General features: G+C 33.3%; 1 protein-coding gene across 4 annotated transcripts; it reads left to right on the top strand.

The window, feature by feature from the left end:
• Positions 1–9,698: 9,698 nt before the first annotated feature.
• LOC148606095 (uncharacterized) lies at positions 9,699–23,803 on the top strand. Of its 4 annotated transcripts, XM_088545645.1 has the most exons (10): positions 9,700–9,807; positions 11,067–11,197; positions 11,898–11,981; positions 12,934–12,987; positions 13,608–13,732; positions 14,419–14,502; positions 15,324–15,383; positions 21,865–21,964; positions 22,451–22,476; positions 23,491–23,803. In XM_088545645.1, exons 1-10 carry the CDS (start codon positions 9,805–9,807, stop codon positions 23,652–23,654), a joined length of 831 nt encoding a protein of 276 aa, XP_088401771.1. In that variant the 5' UTR covers positions 9,700–9,804; the 3' UTR covers positions 23,655–23,803. The 4 variants fall into 4 exon arrangements, with proteins under 4 accessions (XP_088401772.1, XP_088401771.1, XP_088401773.1 ...); XM_088545646.1 differs by lacking the exon at positions 14,419–14,502 and having other exon boundaries at positions 9,699–9,807; XM_088545647.1 differs by lacking the exon at positions 11,898–11,981.
• Positions 23,804–23,990: the final 187 nt, after the last annotated feature.

Genomic DNA, 23,990 nt, shown 5'->3' with positions numbered 1-23,990 from the left:
AATGTAAATACCCTATTTAAAGATGTTTACCATATGCAATCTTTCTTTAATAGCTTACCCTACCGGTGCACCTGGTCCATGTTTCCAGTTTATAGTGGAGTCCGAGTTGCTCATTTGCTTTTGTTACTTTGTATATATTATTTAAGTTACTTTATGTTCTTTGCTGTGTATGTATCAGACTACAAAAATAAACGAACGTTCGTATCGTGCGTTTAAACGAACGATCGTATCGTGCGTTTAAACGAACGCTTCTATCGTGTGTTTAAACGAATGCTCCCAGCGTGCGTTTAAACGCAAGCTTGTATTGTGCGTTCATCGTGCGTTTAAAGGAACACAAAACGATATGTAAACGCACGATAAACGATGCACGAACGCTGAAATGGGAAACGTGAACGTTTCAAGGAGTGTACCACGACATAGCAAGTTCAACACATCCATGTAAGTACACCTTTAAGGGAGAAGCATTGTAATATGTATATGATTTGTCTTATGGTTATGGCAAGCCATTGTGGAATTTGTTCCCCATTTAGATGTTTAGTGACATATGTGAATGGATATTACCGACATGTACATAATCCAATTATTGATATCAATAATTGATGGAGTTTTCTAGACAATGCAAACACGTTCAAGGCAACGTATGTATGTTTAAATTTGCTCTTCGGGCTATACCAATCTGCGTCCATACTTGCCCTTCGGGCAATACCAGTCTGTGCCCACACTTGTTAAAAAATTGATTAAAGTACATAGTGAAAAACGACCAGAGCAAACTTTCATCGGTTTGAACTCAACTGCAGGTGATCCGGAATGGTTAGCAGTTCGATCCTTCGATCTCCATTATGCCGCTCGTTTAAGGTCAAACCTGGTGAAATAAGACGAATATCTATGACAGATGGAAGCCTACAGTAGATATATAATGCATTAGACATTAAGTACTCCATGGTTTCTCCTCCTTTGTAACACATTACAAACGAAATGACAGTATAATAAGCCTACAATGCATGATCGACAGTAACGTTATGTTGTTCATTGCAAAGAAACCAATAGCAGTCAAAACGATTACTGAACGCAGGATAGTCTTATATGTACCTTGTGAAAAATAACATTGCTATACAGTATATATACTTGATATATTTATGAAGAAATTGGCGGTCGTTTCTAGAAAAAAAAACAGAGGTCGCATACCCTACCGGTGCAACCAGTCCATGCTCCTAGTTAACAAAGGAATGCATTTCTTGAAAACATTAAGTTGTGTTTATTTCATATACATTTTGCCAGAACATTGAATTAGTTATAGTTGAATTTATTTCATAAAAAGAAACGTTTGCTGATTAAAACGTTGAAATTTTATATTACTTAAGGACATAATTGTTCTCTGAGTTAATTGACTGTTGCACACGTACTGCTAATAAATATTTTTTTATTTAGAGTAGGCATGAAATACATAGTAATGAACACAAGCTCTATTGAGGATTTGACAGAGATGATATAACAATAAAGCATGCAAATAAACAATGGACAATACAAGAAATAAATATATGATAAGAGCTGGCAAACATAGCAAAATAAAAGCTGATAAAAAAATAGCACAAGAACTAACAGCAACTAAAATTAAGATGATAGTTCTTTCAGGCCTTACGACATATTTTTTTATATGTTGATTAAAATTCAGTTGAAAGTCTTTATCGATCCCTAGTAATTTGATAACATCACTATAGGGGTTATTCAGCTGACTCAATATTAAAAACAGGCATCGTATCGTGTTTTATTACCCATAGCAGTAGCCTGAAATAGTTCAGGGTTGACTTGCATACAATTTACTTTGAAACATTCTATCATGATGGTACTCCCCTTTAGAAAAACAGACGTAAACTTTTCATAATCAGCATAAGATAAGGTTTTATCATCATAATTGTATACAATACCCTGCTCAAAGAAACAAAATATATCATATATAAATAGGGACCGAGTATAGAACCTTGAGACATACCCTTAGTATGTCAGCCCAATCAGTGACTACTCCTTGCATTTTGACTTGCCGCTCTAGACCTGTTAAATAATTTTCGAGTAATTTCACAGCTTTTGTTGATAAGCCGTAAGCAGAGAGTTTACTTCAAACGATATCACGTTTGAGACAATCAAAAGCTTTCGAAAGGTCCATTAATATAGCTACCACATACTAGTTTTTATCAAGTGCAGATTTCTAATCTGCAAAGAGCTTCAGCAAAGTGGTCTGAAAACCATGTCCCTTCCTCAAAGTACATACAAAACGAATGAAAAAATATGTTTTCAAAAAATCTATCATTATGAACAGACAGAACCATTTCATATAATTTAGAAATCGTTGGTAAAATACTGACAGGACGGTAATTGTTTTTTTTTTTTTTTTTTTGTCCAGTGGATCACTCTTTGTCACGGAAGGCTATTTATAGCTTGAACTTGACTTAGAGATCGTCAGCAAGTGGGATTCAATCGGAAGTGGGATATTGCCACAAGAAACTGCCTAAATATTCCGCGGTCTGTTCTCTTGACCTTCCCCCTTTTCCACCTTGCAAATTTACGTTAGTATATCGCTCCGCCGCTGATCAATATATGATGCTTTATATTTTTCATAAGAGATGGAAGTATTATGACATCAAAGCTTTTGTAATATTTGTTGAATTGCAATATTCCTATGATTATGTGCTAATTTTAAACTATTTGAATTTCGTCTTAGCGAGCAGGACTATTTTTTGCTAATTGACCTGACGCAGGTCAAACACGGTACCTCCAATAACCGGAAACAATATGGCTTCGGTAGGACAAGTGACTAATTTCAAAGTACTGACGCCATACTGATTATTAGACTTTTGTTAGGTATCTAGAAAGTGCTGGAATACTAATAAAACACTTATTTGTAAGTGTGTTTAAATAACACACTGAGCAATTATTCCTCTCAAAAAACGTGTTTTATTGAGGTTTTCGGATTTTCAATCTGGTTTTCGGTTAACACCGAGGTTTTTGGTTATACGAGCAACCCGGTCAGACATTCACAAGTAGATATCGGAATTTTTTAAGGACGGATTTTTTGGACCTGCAATGTACACTGTTTGAGTTGTTAGTATATTGTTAATGTCTACCATTACAAGATGGGTCCTGTAGGTTTGAAAGTGTTAATTTTCTGTCAATCTTACCAAGGAGTTAAATATAGACTACTATCATGACTTTGAAAATCTATTGAGAATGTCGGGAGCTTCTAATAATGGATTTTGGAACTGCAATGTACGCTTTTTGTGATATACAAAAAACGTAAGTATAGTTTTAATGTTTATGGTTACAATGAGGATGCGGGGGTGGGGTGGAGTTGGTATCCCTTCTTTTTATAGGAAAATTATAATTTTCATGTGTAAAAATGACAAAAATGGCAAATAATATCCTAGCACCCCTTTTTTTTGAGGAACTCAAGCCGCCATCCCTCATTTTCAAAGTGTGTGGATCTGCTTGTGCCAGATCCTGAAGGTTTGAAAGTGTTCTATGTATAGTGTTTGTAAATTACAGGTATTTTTGTGAATAATTTTGATAAAAAAATATTTTTACATATGCTAAGAGTTTTCATGTTGTTCTATATTTTATACACATTGTACTGTTAAATACATGTAAATCACACACACACACACACACACACACACACACACACACACACACACACACACACATATATATATATATATATATATATATATATATATATATATATATATATATATATATATATATATATATATATATATTAAAATGCAAGCAATGTGTACATGTTCATGAATAAACATACAAATGCACATGTAGCAAACAATATGAAGTATTTAAACTAGGAAATAAATATAAACATTCGAATCATGGAATTGTTAAATTAACACGATTTCAAAGCAGAAACATAACGAATGTAAGGCAATATAATTACAATTAGATCTTAGTTGCTTCCCCTTTTCATATGTCACATGAAGTCATGCTACAAAGAAAAACTAGGGAGCTATTAAAATCTAATCTGAATTAGATTGGGATAAAATGAGGCCGTGTGGCATATTTATCACATTCAGTAGTTGATCTTGAACTATCAAAAAGAGGAATATCTAGTAAAAATTAGGTACATGTATTTACATGTAGCCAAACAAACTTTTAGAGCGTAAAGAGTCCCCGCTTATGGCATACCTGCTGAAAATTTTCCTAAATATGTTAAAAATGATTTGATTACATTTTGATTGTATTAGAAATTGCCCCATTCTCAAATTTTCAATCATTATCATTGTGGTTGACCTGTGCTTTAAATACCCTATATCACACCCCTTGGCTTAGACCTGTATCGCATACTGTATATCACACCCCTAGACCTATACGGCATATCCTAAATCACAAGCCTAGACCTATTTTGCGTACCCCCAGACCTATATTACATACTGTACAGCCCCGTGCAGATCCGGGTATTAAAAGAATAGGCCTGCAGCAGTGCTAAGCTTGTCGTAAAAGGCGACTTAATAGTGCTCAGAACCCTAGCCGGGGGCTAGGGCGCTCTGCCCACAGAGCAACTGGGATGTGTGCCCCAGATGGTGGAATGGGGTACCCCTGGCGTGTTACATGCTGGGGTTGTCAGGCTATAATACGGAAAACCTGACTATATCACACCCATAGACCAACCGGTATATGACATACCATATATCACACCCTAGACGTAAATGGCACACCATATATCACACCCCTAGACCTATATTGCATACCCTATATCACACCCCTAGACCTACATGTATATTGCATACCTTATATCACACCCTACACGGAACACATTTGATGTATAATTAAAATATATGTTTTCATGAACGCATTTGATGTATAATTAAAATATATGTTTTCATGAACACATTTGATGTATAATTAAAATATATGTTTTAATGAACACGACATGCCAAAATCTGTATCTGATGCGGTATCTATCCTCGACCTATATCACCCCGCGACCACTAGCCCTAAGTGGGTTGACATAGGAGTCTTGTGTTGATGCCGCATGTGATACAAATTTTGGCATGTAATATTGTTTACAAAGTATTGTTTTAGTTTAAACTGCATAGTAGTTTTGATAACAAGAGTTTGTATCCTTGTTTGGATTGAAAACTTCCTAGAGAAAGGTAATTATTTATTGTAAAAAAAGTGTATAGTTTAGACATTTTCAACTCAGCGCCTAATCTAGACAACAATGGCAAGGACAAGCTTTAGTCAATTCTGTTTGAAAACTAATAATATTGACATATTTGTTCATTTAATCTATTACAAATCACTATCAAAGACAGCACAAACAAGGAGAAGTTTTTTGCTTATTTCTCCTTTTAGATTAGGTCCTTGGTCAACATAGCTCCCCTAGTCTACAGGATTCTACTTCATGTATCTCCAATTCGAAATTTCAAAGTGTGGATTTTTCTTACTATGAAAATCCATCGTATATTGATAGTCAGTGATTCACAGTGGAGATCCTATTTTTTAAGAAATGCTGGTTTAGGTGCAAAGTGTCAAGAAATTTGAGGACATACACGTACACAGCCAGAAATACCAAAAACAATAAAAGGAAAGAAGACCCATAAATACATAAATAAATAAAACAGTATTGATATGCATGTCATTAAAACAGATGGTACTCTTTAAAATAACTAAGTTTTTGATCGGTTTATTTAGCTTGAAATTTGGATACATGAATATTTATGACGTCTTCCTTGACTCAGTGCCTCAGCACTTTGATTATATATAGGTAAAATCCGTACTTCTTTAAGCCTCTTCATAAATACACGTAGCTCATAATTTTATTTAAAAGAAAAATAAACACTACTTAATGGTTTTCAAATATTTGTATAGTTTGTTTATAAATAAAAATGTAGTTCATATTGAACTCTTCATTTAATCGTCAAAATGGGCATCTTTCTTTGTAGATATATATATATACAAAGGTCTGAAAAATTCACAACGATGTTAGAACTGTCAAATTTGCCATGCAAATTTTTGGTCGTTCCCTCCGCGGGACTCGATGTCACAGCGGTACGAGTTCGAGTCCCGCGGAGGGAACGACCAAAAATAAATGTGCATGGCGAATTTGACAGTTCTAACATCGTTGGGAATTTTTCAGACCTTTCTATACGTTTACATATCTTCTCTGTATCAATTTGATCCGATGGAGCAGTGTAGTGAATAGAGTCGTCACATTCTGAGACGTATATATATTGTTTTGCCTACATTGGCCTTGATTGTAATAATTACTTAAGTTTTGTTTATATTTGTCCATATTCTGATGTAGATATTTCTTCATTTACATAAATGTCACCAGACCTACAGAATATAAATGTTTTCGTCATCATAGATATCCAAACCATCAGCAAGGAAACTATTTACAAAGTGAGATAAACCGCCAGTAAATAATTCTTTTCAATGTTTGTAATTTTGCTTTCATTATTATTTTTTATGTGTTAGTTGACAACTTTGCTTTAATTCCGCTCTGAAAGCTCATGAAGTCTTCATTTCTTCAATATGTTTAATTAGTTTGTTTATTTTGTTGACTCATTGTCCATTATTCATGTATTTTATTTTAATTTCTGAAGTGACTCCAAACGTTTTGTTTTACTCTGGGTGTTTCCAAGACAAATAGTACAAAAAAAAAACACCACTGGTTCAGTTGCGGCTGAATCAACAAAATATAGCTTCTTTTTTATTCAGGGATTTGGTGAAAATAAAGGAATCGCGAGTAAACCCGGCACGACACACATGACGATTTAATTCTGTATCAATCTAATTAAGATACATCTTGGATTTAAACATTAACATAGGATTAACATTAAACATTGTTGAAATTTAAAAATACACAAAACAGGCAATATATGTTAACACAGTAGTACACCCATCAATTTAAGTGCAAGCCAAAACTAAAATGAATGTATACCCATACATTGGACCCAACAACATCAAATTTCATAATTAAGCATATGAAGAAGCGTTTTGTAATTGAAAACCTAAAATACATCGATAGTGTTGACAATATTTATTATTACGTCTTGTTAGAGAAACACAAAGATAAACGTGTGTTTTGGACAACCCATGTTGCAGCAGGATTGGGCGAGAAATCATAGTGGCGGTAATTCCCACGGTTTATTCCCCGGAATTTCCAATTCTGAGAAATACTAAAATTTCAAGAGAACGGGAAGTACTGTGTATTGTAGGCTACCGTGCTAATATATGTAACAGTCTCCGGGACAAGTTTACAATTCCAGTGAGTGTAAAAATGGTCTTCGCCATTTTTAGTCGCAGCGAAAATTCTTTTGTCAGAGATAATGTACAAATATCCTAGTAAAAAATTTACATCAGTTACATTCTTACTTTGCTTACCATCGAAGCACAGTAATCGTTGAAAACCGAATTTCCTCTGAGGGAATCTCATTTCCTTTAATGAAATTCTTATTTCCTTTAAGATAAATTCTTATTTCCTTTAAGGAAATATCATTTCCTTTGATGAAAAGTTACACATCAAATTTCCTTTGAGGAAATTTAAAAACAAGAATTTCCTTAAAGGAAATAGTTTTTCGTTAATGGAAATTTATTCAATAGCAACTCCCTCAATGGATAAAGTTTTTCCTTAAGGAAAAATATCACAGCAAAATTTCCTCAGAGGATTTTTTTCCTTAAGGAAAAACATCATATTGGGATTTCCTCAAAGGAAAAACTTCTTACTTTAAGAAATAAATCAAATTAAAGTTTCCTTTGAGGAAACTCTTTCACTTAGAATATCCACAACGGAAATCATTTTTCATACCAGAACAAAATTTTAAACGAAAAAGTGACTTTTAAGAAATAAATTTTCTCATATTTTCTTTAGAAAAGTACTGTCACAATGAGATCAATTAATCTACATATTTCTTTTTCCTGCCAACAGTTGTGAGCTGATAAGTCAGTGGCAAAGAGCATAATTCTGAGCAATGGATGACTCACCATATCTATGATTGTTCTCCTTGTGCCGCTAATATAGCAAAATCATAAATCTGTATTCTGATCTTTAAAAAAATATTTTTCTTTAACTCTAAGACCATATAATGGTGAAAATGATATGGTGAATGTTTAATTGTCTATCAAATTATACAAGTGGCTGGTATAGGCAAAATGTCTTGAAAATAACATTTTACCACAGAAATTACGATAGTGTATTACATTACTCTATGGAAAAAAAGCATGTTTCTTACTGAAAAAATAAAAAAATCTCAAAAATCATATATAAAAATGATAAATTTTATAATTAAAAAGTTGACTGTATACCCATTAACACCAAAAAGAAGAAGTTAAGCAGTAGAAATAACCTGATGAAAGATAATACATTCCCAAACATTGTATGTAGCGAGTGTTATAGGTGAATTATTACCTGAAGATAATCTTCATACATTAGAACTCTGTCACTGGCCAAGTCATCATTTCTGGAATCACTTAATGTGGAGCTGAAATGTAAAAATATTGAAATAAGTTTTGTAAATTTATCATGCCTTGATCTCATTTGTTGTTGTTGTTATATTTATCTTAAGAAAAATCATGTGAACAGTTTAATAGGTTTATAATAGTATTAAAATATCAACCAGCTGCAACCGCATCCGTTACACAATGAATGAAATTAATTAAGACATACTAATGCTTAAGTACTACTGTATGGTTTGCAATTTAATTCTTGTATATAATATCAACAGAAAGAGTAATCAAGGGAAACAAGATTCTAGAGAGAATCACAAGATTGTGGATTGTGTTCACGCCAGAGTACTTTGGTCCCATCGCATCTTTTGCGCCCGTCCCAAGTCAGGAATTTCTGGCCTCTGCTTGCTTGTTTCGTTTCCATCTTTTCTTTATCGTTTTGTAGCTTGAGTATACAAGAGCAACTCTTTTGCTGAACCTGTGTATAATGATGTTTTTGGCCAGCTGCAGCCTGCCCTGTGGTGTGAAGGCTTCCTCGTCATCCATTGAAGACCAATGGGTGGCTGTGGTCTGACATTTTCATTGCTGTTGGGTGGTTGTCTTATTTGACATATTCACCATACCTATTCTTGTTATATTTAAAGTGATTTTGTAGCATTTATCACTGATATTGTCCATGTTATGTACAAATAGAACGCAAGAGAGATATGGCTAAATATTGTAAAAAAAAACCCCATACTTCTTATTTTCTAGTATTTCCAAGAAATTCCCCGCCGTCCTGGGAAATAGTGTTTCCCGCTTTTTTGCCACCTCTGCGTTATAGTGACATACATCTTCATCCACAGCCTATATCTGCATCGTGGCTTAGGTGTGATATCTACTTTAAACGGTTCGATAATAAGGAGCAAAAATTAATGTTCAGTTAATTGAAATTATGATAACAAACACCTCGTGAAAATCTGTACTGATTCGCAGCCTCTCGCCTGAGTTTAGAAGCAGATAGTTCATGTTTGTCATTTACTTTCTTCCTATTCACATTACTACTTTGAAACAGGAAGTATGCTCCAAGTATTATTGAACAATTACTGGAAATTACTTGATTTTGAAAGTGTCTTCTGCAGGCTTGAGATATCGGTCATCCTATTAGATCCGCCTCCAGATACTGTGAAAACGCTTGTTAACAAGAATGATGTTTATTCTTATATCTATATAAGAAATTGTATTTTGAGCACCAACTTATGAATACGTCACATCACGCAAGAACGATTGTATTGGTTAAGTTAAGTTTTTGAAGTGTTCTTTTCCTATACATTACATAACTCTGACAAATCTGTCGTTTAGAAGCAACTGATGGTAAGTTTTGCACATAAACAATATAGACCTGTGATAGGCGTTTACTTGCTATTCTTATTTATTTGTATCTTGCATCGACTCGATTGATACTATTTCACTTTTGCACGGGACTTCCATGTTTTGGTTGTTGACAGCTTCTATTGACGTTCACAGTATTATTAGTTGTGATTTGATTTTGTAAATTTTGTCTAAAATTAATATATATGTAAAAAGTAAGGCCAATTTGTAGGTAAAAAGGCAACGAAATACAAATAAATTCATATTTAACATGATGAGCAGAAAGGGAGGGTACAATTTTCGGCCTTTGTAATGAGCGCCTAGCACTCGTCGTTGACTCGAGTCAAATGACATTGTGTGTGGCAATGAAAGAACCTGCACGTTGAGGGGGAAATGTACTTGGATCAAGATTATAAATGAAAAATAATAATAATAAAAAAGATAAATATATGAATGTTTTAAAGGTATTATATGACTGTAAGTTATTACACATTGGTTCCATTGTGGTCCCCGTTGCCACCCTATCTGACTGACTGTAGTGTTTACAATCAAGTAGAAAGATATGGAAGAAGAAAAGTTCGGCAAGCCTTTAACCGACGTCAGTTTTGACATTACGATTAGGTATTATTTCTGGAAAATGAGTCAAAGCTATCATGGCATCATTGTTAAGAATACTCAATGCTAGTAAAAGGTTCTATGATACCCGTAGTGAATAGTTTGAATTATCAGGTTCAAAGACATCTAGAAGGCTGATGGCAAGAAATGTATCCTTGTGTATGTTAGAAGTTTCTCTACGATAGAAATGAAAATGTCAAGCAGAAAACTAGAAATATATAATAAGCAACATGATGAGACAATAAGACCAGGTCTACCAAGAATCTATTTTGTGTGTTTTGTAGAAACGTGATGTCCTGGGATGAAACACAGCCTGATTACGAAATTCTTTGTGATCCTGTTTTCTTTGTTTCGACCATACATTAACAAGTGGTTACGTGATTTTTACATGATTGATAAAATTGCTTGAGTCAGCAAAGCAAAAACGAGAACGTCATTTCATCTTGAGTGAAAAAAAAAAAAAAAAAAAAAAAAAAAACGATACTCTATCTATCTTTATTCTTTTTACGACGTTATCAGTATTAATTTCAACCGGCTCACATATCTCCAGATTGCACTTTGAAGAAATTTATCTGAATTTGAACGAATGAATAAGTCACAAGGAAGCGGTAAAATTTGGTCTGCTGAAGTGTTATTTGATTTTACAGGTGACCCGCCCAATGTATCCTCCTATCTGGATAGTTGTTTTGTCTGCTGCAGTTCTGAATTTCAGTCCGATCACAGTTGGCAGATCAAAGCGTTTTAAAACATTCGAAAACGTCTGCCTTTTTCAAAGATGGTAATTATCCTTTATTTAAAAACAAAACGTACTGTTGCATTTAAGCAAACGTTCATGCCTTGTAATAAACTGTGAAAAATCACTGAAAAGTGGTCCCTGGTGCTTCATGATATTTTTGTTTATTTGTCATACCATTTTTCACTAAAATCCTGTTCTTATCACAGGCACTTAGGACCAGAATTTATTTAATTTTTTTTTGGTGGGGGGGGGTCTAAAAAATATTAAATCATTTTGTTCTGACATGTCCGCTTGCTATTTAGTGTTGTTTATAATATGCACTTTTTCAGATACTTCTCTAACAAATATATCTGAAAACTGGGCATAGTATAAACAGCATTAAATAGCAAGCGGACATGTCAGAATACACACATAATAACTTAAATATGAAAACAAAATGACTTAATGATATTTTTTAAATTGCCAAAACTATTTTTGATGGTTGTCACATCCTTGCCTAAAGCAAAATAATTACATCAGCCATTACATTGAAATCAGTTTTAACTAAAATAAACCATTAAATAAAAGTATGCTTTTGCTTCTGAAAAAGTGTTAATTGCAAGCATATATGTAATAAGAAAGTTGTACACATGGTTTGTATTCTAAATGTCCTCGACATACGCAAAACTGCACGAAAACCATATTTATTTGCATGCGTTATCTTTCAATCTGCATATTGATGAACGCAGTGAAAACATTTCAGGAACAAAGAAAAGGCGTTGAAATATGTATCTAGTAGCGATGAGTTGCAACGTCTCGGGGAGAGTCTATTGAATATAGGTGTTGAGTATGCTTTTCTTTTCAAATCACCACCAGGTGGTATATTAATACATGTATGTTTTTCCTATTGAAACGGTTATATGTCATAATTCTGTAAGAATAGCACAAGAAAAAACTATATGGTGTGAGGACTGTTACAGTCTTCCAGGAGCCATTATTACTGATCAAGCCGTATATCTTGTCTAATATGAAAAAAAAACTCTGTATACATGTATTAACAAGTAAATGCTTGTCTTATAACTCAACATGTACAAGTAGTTTAATCAATAATACGTTTTAAAAGACTCTGTTCATAATTAGAATGGCTTAATACCTGTAATATTTTATTCCTCAATTTGCATTTATTCACTGTTGATGCCTACCCTACCAGTGCACATAGTCTTTGCTCCTAGATTTTAGTATAGTTCGGGCTGCTCAATTACTTTCGTTTCTTTTTACGTGATATTTTAGTTATTTTTGTTCCTTGGTGTGTGTATCCATTTTATCTATTCCCCTATCAAGTCTTTGTTTTGGATTGCTTTCGCCAAAAGGTTTCCGTATTTTCCCATACACCTGTTTTGTCTTATTTATATAATAGGACATAATTAAAGAATGTCATAACATGTTTTATTAATAAATATGGACCGGTTAGACCTGCAATGGACTGATCAGGGAACCTTTCATTTTTGGAATGCCTGTACCAACCATTGTGATGGTTAGCGTTTCAAGATCTCGGAGGCAATCAATACAATGAATATCGGTCATCGGATTTCAATACGTTCTTCATAAAAAAAATCCAGTAAGGAAAATGGAACTAGAACGAGACTTACAGACTTTATTACTACTACTTCATAAGTGTTACTGAATTAATTTGTATTTATCTTTACATTTGTACATATATTTGTAATCTGAACTTTATTGTTTACTCACAAAAAAGGAAAAAAAAACATCTGAAAGAAGTTGACTTTGTTTTATTTTAGAGACCTAGGAAAGTACATTGCGATGTTGAAAAACGGCGAATTAGATAGTTCATTGTAAGCATTTTTTGATATTTAATGAAGACGTGAAAAATAAACGAATAAGTATAAAGATAACAGCTTATTCATGTCTTATTAAAAGACAAATGCAAACTAATCACATTATATAAATTTCTATTCAGGTTAAACGCGGATACATTTGTTGCATATTATTATATCAATTCTTTTTTCCACTTTATAAACAAAACTAAACAAACCTGACATAAAAAGAAGACGAACAAAGGACATGTCAAGTATACAGAAATTGATGGCCTATGGACAGAAGCTAACTCTTGTATTCTGGAAAGCAAAACAATTTTTGCTTATTAGTGCCTCTTGCCTAGTACTCGTTGTATTAAGTCCTTTTGAGAACATGTCAAGTATACAGAAATCGATTTGAATTTAATTCGAACCAAAAACCAAACAGCACGAAAACTACGAGAGCCTATGGCCAGAAGCTAACTCGTGTGTTTTAGAAATGCAAAACAAGTTTTGCTTATTATTGCCTCTGGCCTAGTACTCGTTGAATTATGTCCTTTTAAAGTTATGAATTAAACGAAAAATACGAAAAACACTCAAATCGGAGTTTCATAAACTCATTTGCCTATAGCCAATGCTTTTAAAAACCTTTTTTATAGATTGTACATCCTACCATTTAATTATGTAATTAAGATAGTAGATGGGCTGTTTGATGACACGATATTTTCCGTGAAGGACTGTTGCGATGGATTGAAAGAAAACGTGCATGCAAACTATTGCAACGGTAAGTGATTCTTCATAGTGGATGAAACAGGACACATAATGCTTAACAATCTTGAAATGTTTTGGAGTAATATGTGGTTGACATTGGGCTAGTTAAAAATGCTTACAAATGGATTTCCATAGCATTTGTAAAGTACAACCCTTAATGTAGCATGCTGTGGATAATAGATAAGTAAATGATAGCATAACTCATTTTAAATTATCGAAAAATAATTTACTTCATTGTTTTCCTCTTTGCTCTGCAGATCTACAATGTATATACCTTTTATAAGAACTAACAATAACAAACTATAATGACGAAGAAAAGAAAATGATAAATGCTCTTGAATATGAAAAAGAACTTTTCATATGCTAAGTAACATAATTAAGCAAAAATGGGATATAGAAATCGTTAAAATATACTTACTCGTGCGAAAACCGATAGGAGATTTATCTCTCTTTATCTTGTAAACGTTCTGATTTTGTCGGATTCTATCATATTACCATTTTTTCGCGTTGTCAAAAAAATAAAAATAAAATAAAAAATTAATATTATGTAGTGTTAAAAAGCAATTTTGCGAGTATAGTTTTTCGCGGTTTTCTGACCACTTCTAAATTTACAACACCAGGGAAATCTGGACGTACTTAATTATTCACGCTTTGTAATTAATAACCTCATGACTTCAACATTTATCTTTTTGTGAAAAGCATGTAGTGATTCTAGCGATAACCAAAGCTGCACCAAAGGATGTAGTTGCAATGATTGTGAAATATGTGTCTTCAAGACTGAAGGTACATATATCAGTTTCAAAATTAGATATTCCTACTTGACAACAACGTTACAGTGAAAATGATTTATCTATTTAGATATATATTTAGTTTTATTTATTTATTTATTTTATTTTATTATTATTTTTTTGGCATAAATAAAGACAATGGCATGAAATCAAAAATACAAATTTTTCGTCAATTGCAAATATGTGCAATATATATACATGTTCAAATTGTTGTAGTAATTGTGTATTATATATAAGTTTAGTATCAGTTCCTGTAAGAATCAGGCAGTAGGTGAAACATGGTTTAGAAAACCCATCATTTTGAAATTGTAATTAGACTATTTACACCATCAGAATCAATATAAACAGATAAGATTTTCCATATCTTGCTGGAGTAATGAGTTAATATTTCATTGAAATGCACTGAATATGAACATTTCAAGGGCAGATAACTCTGTCAATAACCTAATTTTTCTAAGGTTATATTGAAACATTTCTTAACAAATCTAATGATGCAGATATCAAATAACGGTAATTTTTAATAGAGAAAGCATCCTTGAGTGATATTTTATTGTCTGGTCGGTGGGGTTTTGATATGCTTGTTTCTGATGTTTCCCATTTTGCCTGATACTACAAACACTTACACTTAAGGCTTTGCTTATGAGGAACTAAGTTATTTGTAATTACATATCGACTATTTGCCACTATACTGTTTTGGCGAAAACGTCTCGACCATGCGAGACTTCCTAGTACAGCCACTTTTCTCAAATAAAAAATTATTTTGGTATAAACAAATTTATACTGTATATAAACTTATTGTGTTTGCCTTTCTTTTAGACGTTAAAAACAAACCTACGGACAATTCTACAAAACAAAGTACATATGAAAGAAACAAAGGTTGGTACTTAATATATGGACATTTATAGATTGGTTTATCATTTTTTTTGCTGTTTGCTGTAGAAGTGAGTTCAGGTTTATCATCACTTTTCGACAAATGTGACATCAATTTCTAATTTTCCTCTAACTACAGACAAACCTCTGTATCTAGAAGAATTTAGAGGCATAGCATTCACCTGGATATCAGGAAATTGCCTTCATTTTATGTACAATTTTATCAGAAATGGCTAGAATTCTGCTGTTTTAAATTTGATTCTGCAGAGAGGACGAAAATGAACCAAATCTGGTTAATGTTTTGATATGTTACGTTTGTATTAAAGAGAAACTCATATTGACAGACTGGTCAATAGAAGGACATACTGGTCAATAGAAGGACATACTGGTCAATAGAAGGACATCTATACCAATAGAAGGATATCGAACCAATATCAATAGAAGGACATCTATACCAATAGAAGGATATCGAACCAATATCAATAGAAGGACATCTATGCCAATTACAATAGAAAGACATCTATACCAATACCAATAGAAGGACATTTATATCAATACCAATAGAAGGACATTTACACCAATAGAAGGACATCTATATCAATACCAATAAAAGGACATCTATACCAATAGAAGGACATCTATATCAATACCAATAAAAGGACATCTATACCAATAGAAGGACATCTGCACCAATAGAAGGACATCTATATCAATACCAATAAAAGGACATCTATGCCAATAGAAGGACATCTGCACCAATAGAAGGACATCTGCACCAATAGAAGGACATCTATACCAATACCAATAGAAGGACATCTATACCAATAGAAGGACATCTATACCAATACTAATAGAAGGACATCTATACCAATACCAATAGAAGGACATCTATACCAATACCAATAGAAGGACATCTATACCAATAGGAGGACATCTATACCAATAGGAGGACATCTATACCAATATCAATAGAAGGACATCTATACCAATACCAATAGAAGGACATCTATACCAACAGAAGGACATCTATACCAACAGAAGGACATCTATACCAATACCAATAGAAGAACATCTATATCAATACCAATAGAAGGAAATCTAAACCAATAGAAGGAAATCTATACCAATAGAAGGACATCTATACCAATAGAAGGACATCTATACCAATACCAATAGAAGGACATCTATACCAATAGAAGACATCTATATCAATACCAATAGAAGGACATCTATATCAATACCAATAGAAGGACATCTATATCAATACCAATATAAGGACATCTATACCAATACAAGGACATCTATACCAATAGAAGGACATCTATACCAATATCAATAGAAGGACATCTATACCAATACCAATAGAAGGACATTTATACCAATAGAAGGATATCTATACCAATACCAATAGAAGGACATCTATACCAATACCAATAGAAGGACATCTATACCAATAGAAGGACATCGATACCAATAGAAGGACATCTATACCATTAGAAGGGCATCTATACCAATAGAAAGACATATATACCAATACAAATAGAAGGCCATCTATACCAATACCAACAGAAGGACATCTATACCAATAGAAGGACATCTATACCATTAGAAGGACATCTATACTAAGAGAAGGCCATCTATACCAATAGAAGGACATCTATACCAATAGAAGGACATCTATACCAATAGAAGGACATCTATGATAATGCCAATAGAAGGACATCTATACCAATAGAAGGACATCTATACCAATACCAATAGAAGGATATACTGGCCAATAGAAGGATATCTATACCAATACCAATAGGACATCTTTACCAATACCAATAGAAGGATATACTGGTCAATAGAAGGACATCTATACCAATGCCAATAGAAGGACATCTATACCAATACCAACAGAAGGACATCTATACCAATAGAAGGACATCTATACCAATAGAAGGACATCTATACCAATACCAATAGAAGGACATCTATACCAATACCAATAGAAGGATATACTGGTCAATAGAAGGACATCTATACCAATGCCAATAGAAGGACATCTATACCAATACCAACAGAAGGACATCTATACCAATAGAAGGACATCTATACCAATAGAAGGACATCTATACCAATACCAATAGAAGGACATCTATACCAATACCAATAGAAGGACATCTATACCAATAGAATGACATCTATACCAATACTAATAGAAGGACATCTATACCAATACCAATAGAATGACATCTATACCAATACCAATAGAAGGACATCTATACCAATAGAAGGACATCTATACCAATATCAATAGAAGGACATCTATACCAATACCAATAGAAGGACATCTATACCAACAGAAGGACATCTATACCAACAGAAGGACATCTATACCAACAGAAGGACATCTATACCAATACCAATAGAAGAACATCTATACCAATACCAATAGAAGGAAATCTAAACCAATAGAAGGAAATCTATACCAATAGAAGGACATCTATACCAATAAAAGGACATCTATACCAATACCAATAGAAGGACATCTATACCAATAGAAGACATCTATATCAATACCAATAGAAGGACATCTATATCAATACCAATAGAAGGACATCTATATCAATACCAATAGAAGGACATCTATACCAACAGAAGGACATCTATACCAATACCAATAGAAGAACATCTATACCAATACCAATAGAAGGAAATCTAAACCAAGAGAAGGAAATCTATACCAATAGAAGGACATCTATACCAATAGAAGGACATCTATACCAATACCAATAGAAGGACATCTATACCAATAGAAGACATCTATATCAATACCAATAGAAGGACATCTATATCAATACCAATAGAAGGACATCTATACCAACAGAAGGTCATCTATACCAATACCAATAGAAGAACATCTATACCAATACCAATAGAAGGACATCTATACCAATAGAAGGACATCTATACCAATTGAAGGACATCTATACCAATTGAAGGACATCTATACCAATAGAAGGACATCTATACCAATACCAATAGAAGGACATTTATACCAATAGAAGGATATCTATACCAATACCAATAGAAGGACATCTATACCAATACCACTAGAAGGACATCTTTACCAATACCAATAGAAGGACATCGGTACCAATAGAAGGACATCTATACCATTAGAAGGGCATCTATACCAATAGAAAGACATATATACCAATACAAATAGAAGGCCATCTATACCAATACCAACAGAAGGACATCTGTACCAATAGAAGGACATCTATACCATTAGAAGGACATCTATACTAAGAGAAGGCCATCTATACCAATAGAAGGACATCTATACCAATAGAAGGACATCTATAATAATGCCAATAGAAGGACATCTATACCAATAGAAGGACATCTATACCAATACCAATAGAAGGACATCTATGCCAATAGAAGGACATATATACCAATACCAATAGAAGGATATACTGGCAAATAGAAGGATATCTATCCCAATACCAATAGGACATCTTTACCAATACCAATAGAAGGATATACTGGTCAATAGAAGGACATCTATACCAATACCAATAGAAGGACATCTATACCAATACCAATAGAAGGATATACTGGCCAATAGAAGGATATCTATACCAATACCAATAGGACATCTTTACCAATACCAATAGAAGGATATACTGGTCAATAGAAGGACATCTATACCAATGCCAATAGAAGGACATTTATACCTATACCAATAGAAGGATATACTGGCCAATAGAAGGATATCTATACCAATACCAATAGGACATCTTTACCAATACCAATAGAAGGATATACTGGTCAATAGAAGGAAATCTATACCAATGCCAATAGAAGGACATCTATACCAATACCAATAGAAGGACATCTATACCAATAGAAGGACATCTATACCATTAGAAGGACATCCATACCAATATCAATAGAAGGACATCTTTACCAATACCAATAGAAGGACATCTGTATCAATACCAATAGAAGGACATCTGTATCATGCCAATAGAAGGACATCTATATCAATAGATGATTTAGACTTTCTTTCTCTACAGAATAGAAAAAAAACTCTGCAAAAGTCATTGTCAAAGTTTTATATGATTTTTCAGTAACTTGATGGCCCCTTGCAGGTCCGGGTGTTAAAAAATAGGCCTGCAGCAGCGCTAAGCTTGTCGTAAAAGGCGACTAAATAGTGCTCAGAACCCTAGCCGGGGGCTAGGGTGCTTTGCCCACAGAGCAACTGGGATGTGTGTCCCAGGTGGTGGAATGGGGTACCCCTGGCATGTTACATGCTGGGGTTGTCAGGCTATAATACGGAAAACCTGACCGCAAACCATAGTGGTGCACAGTGTTGGGAAAGATGCCACGTTCCTCGCACGTTAAAGAACCCTTCTGTGGTATTCTCCCGGAGTAGGAACCATAAGGCTCCGCCACAGGAGGCTAAATTGCCCGACCCTACCCACCTCTCCCTATTTCCAGTGGCAATCAAAATTTGTCAACCCCATTGTCCTTGTGTCCCATCCCTTTTTCATTTCATCATCATTTCATGTTCATTTTATCATCAATTTCATGTTCATCGTCTGAATATAGCTGAAATATTGCTGCTCGGACGTTAAACCCCAACAAACAAACAAACAGTAACTTTTATTTATCTAAGGGATGCGATGTTTTGAACATTTTCTAGATACACAAGTTTGTCTGTAGACGAAATTAAATTAGTAGTGAATTTGAGACAATATATAATTTGTCGAGAGGTAATGATGAACTTTCAAAGTGGTTGTGTATTTCAACTATACTTTGATAACACAACCTGTTAAGGGTATTTTTGTCTTTTCTATACACTATCCTTTTGGAATACAAACTCAAAGTGCTACACATGATATTGATACCCAGATATTTCTAAATGTATATGCTCATATGATTATCATATGATCACATAAGATAATTATTATATGGCAGTCATACAAAACATATGCATATCATGTGATAATCATGTGTCAGTCATTTGTTAACTGAAACATATGTAAATCATAGCATGCTCAATATGATATTTCATATGTTAGTCATTTGTTAACTGAAACACATGTTTATAAAAGCATGCTCAGTATGATAATCATATGTTGCAAGTCATGGGATTTTCATGCATAACATATTTGGTTGTTTGAGTTATTGTTGATCTGTCAATCCACGCATCGATCGAAATTTCTTAAATACTTAAAAAGTAAAACATTTACAAACAATATTTGCCATCACGTAAAATAATCCCTCTTTCATTTTGTAATAAAAACAAATTGATCGAAAATTGCTACAAGATCGAAGTTCTCATTACAAAGGTTTTATGGTCGTAATCAGAAACTCGTGGATGGTTATGGTGTATCCATATGCACCATGAGCTTTCCTCATTCGACAACCCCGGATTTGAATATTTATGAGCAACTAGAGTAGCATACCATACTAATGTACCTTGTCCATGTTCCCAGTCTTTTCTGGAGTCCGAGTTGCTCATTGACGTTTGTTACTTTGTGCGTATTATTTTGATTTTGTATGCTCTTTGTTGTGTGTGTCTACTGTCCATGTCTGATCTGTGTTCCTGGATAACACTCTTATGATTTCTGCTAGAATCGTAGTTCTCTTGACTACTCTTTCGTATAGTTTATTGAAAACAGTATTAATATTTACGTCAACAGCTGATGCTTGTTAAATGTCCCTGCCAAAACATATTACAATATAGTCCATAATGGTTTTTAATGCATTTATGACGAATGCAGCTGCAAATTTGCATGACCCAATGTCGAAAAAGAGGCTATTCTAGGTGTAAAACAACTATTAAAATCCCCATTACTTTCTATAGTAAAATCAGTCACTTTAAAGGTCCATAACTTTTTTTATTGTTGGTTAAAAGGAAATGACAGTGGTATCATTGTAAAGAACAACATTTCCAAAAACTCTGCTAAAAACATGAACATATCTTTAATGGCTTCCAAGAGAGAACGACAAAGTGAAAATAGAATGGGACTGAAAACGTCACTTCCTTAACAAAATTATGCCAAATGATGGTGCCTTTAGTAAGGTCAATTTTGTCTTTTTGTTTTATACATCAAATACTGAAATGTGATCAAGATATATTCCTCAGACATAAGGCTTTCAGATGATACCAAATTTTTTGCCATAGGTTAGTTCTCAACAAAAATATAACTCCTCAAATTGGAACTATTTTGTTTTTACGGACTACTTTCTGATATGTGCAGGCGACTGGTTCTCTAAATAGTGGTATTATACCTCTAAATCAACAGGTCAACTAAATCTTAAAGCTGTAACCGAGTTGAAAATAAATTTGACATCTGACTAACAATTCTTTATATTTCATTAATAAGTAAGCAGCAGAAATGAAGGAATTATTTATTAATTTAAGAATCGTAGATACAATCGTTCCACAAGATACTCACATAAAAAATCAAATGTTTGATTTCAGAAGAAAGCAACGTTAAGAAGAAAATGATATTTATTGTTGTTTTTACGCCGTTGTCTGTTGTCATCATAATAATGACAGTAGTAATTGTATGGCGAGTAAGGTAATTGTTTAGGAACAAAGAAATCAGATGTTAGTTTTTTATCTAATAATTATTGAGAAGTAACAACATTCAAACGAGAGAAATCCTTAATGAAAACAAATCCAGAAAGACAAAAGACGAAGAATAATACGTATATATAATATACTGACCAAACTGTTCAATACAATCACAAATTATAACTAAATAATTTCCATCGAATATTTAGTTAGATAGATTTTGGTATGCATTACCAACATTTGCAAATTATTACAACAAGTTGAAATCGTTGCAAGCTTTAAATCCAGCACCATTTCAATGACCAGACTATTTCTTCATATTTCTCTGGTACAATCAAGAATAACCACCAAGAAAAAGGGAAAAAAATAAAAAAAAAACAAAAAACAAAAACAATATCAAACAAATCGTTTTCTACTGAAAAGTGTTTACATTTGTCCCGCCCAACATTCAACCTGTTAAGATCGCTTATACATTATTGTTCTTTTGTAGAAAACACAAAGCGCGAGGCTCCGAAGGTATGTATTTACATGTGACATTTATAATTAAGGGGCTGGCATTATATCTCTAATGTCTGGTAACTTTATTATTAAATTTTCAATTGTGGCCAAATGAAACATTATATGCATTTTCACAAGTACCTTTATCGTGGAATTATCTATCGTTATTAATGGTTCCGGTCTATACTTTATTAATTTATAAGTTTATTAATGAATATAGATAGTACAATCCAAGACAATTTGTCTTATTTATTATTGTGTCAGTGGATGCCAAACATAAAGTACATTGAATCAGGTATAGAGACATACACAATCGAAAGGCAGACTAAAAAAGAAACATCGGACAAAAGAGGAAGCTACAAACACACTCTACATACACAATACAACATAGAAGACTCAATTCTGAAAATACTGGCAGACGATCTTTTGTCACCTGATAAAATAGGAAATGTGGTATGATTGCCAATGAGATAGTTATCCACCAAATGCGAAGCAACAAACAATTTAACTTTTTCAGGTCAACAAACGGTCCTCAATGATGGGCAAAACCAATACTTAAAAAAAGCTGTAAAAGGCCCCAAAATAAATAATGTGAGACGTAAATCGACTTAATCTATAGAAAAAACCTGAATCGACTTAATCTATAGAAAAAACCTGAAACGACTAAAAATTGACATAAATTAACGACCACATTTGGACTAAAGGTTCCTGCCTTGGGATAAGCATATAAAGTACATGTATGTGGTGGTGTTAACATGTATGTGAGCGTTCAATCTTCCCTTACCTCAGACATTTGTGGGAAGATACATTAATAGAACGTCAACTGTAAAAAAATCTGTCGAATTTGAATTTAAACTCTTGAGATCGATACAAAAATATATCACCTAAACAAATAGGACAAAAGATAACAAGCCGTTAGTTCATCACAGGAAATAAAGACAACAACGTTAGTTCATCACGGGAAATAAAGACAACAACGTTAGTTCATCACGGGAAATAAAGTTTCTGATAATTCTATTTTTCATTTTTCAGATGATTATGAAACCACTGGTAACTTTTACGATATGCTAAACCCTCGACAAAACAATACCATTGTCGATCGTGGACATAATCGAAATAATCTTGGAAACAATTGTGGACCAGCTTCTGACCTTAAGTATTATGACAATGAACACGAATATGAAGTTGTTGAATGATTGAATTTACAAATAAATTCGTATGCAGTTAAAGACATTCCAATATAAAGCTTTTTACCCAGCATTGTAAAACAAAAATGACAATTTTATTTAACAACAATGTACCGAAAGCATTTATAAATAAAAAAATAATATTTGATAATATCGCATATTAAGCATAAGAATTTTGTTTTGTTCTTTTGAACAAGAAGTGAAGTCAATTAGTCGTCACATCTAGTGAGATGGGGTTATGTTGGACTGCCGACAATTTGAACATGTAAAACACATTATACACATATGTCTATTTGAATATTGGTTATATTGATCCTCATTTGAAGAAAGACCATAATAAAATAC

Source organism: Perna viridis, chromosome 9 (genome assembly GCF_037379345.1).
Source record: "Perna viridis isolate PV_CMFRI_1.1 ecotype Kerala chromosome 9, ASM3737934v1, whole genome shotgun sequence".
Classification (NCBI taxonomy): domain Eukaryota; kingdom Metazoa; phylum Mollusca; class Bivalvia; order Mytilida; family Mytilidae; genus Perna; species Perna viridis.
This window is presented reverse-complemented; position numbering and strand designations above follow the sequence as displayed.

Bases quoted from the DNA above. Each gene is read 5' to 3' on its own strand.
- LOC148606095 (XM_088545645.1), top strand. The intron at 11,198-11,897 runs GTAATTATCCTT...AAAACATTTCAG, and splicing joins GTCTGCCTTTTTCAAAGATG to GAACAAAGAAAAGGCGTTGA. The intron at 12,988-13,607 runs GTAAGCATTTTT...CCTTTTTTATAG, and splicing joins GGCGAATTAGATAGTTCATT to ATTGTACATCCTACCATTTA.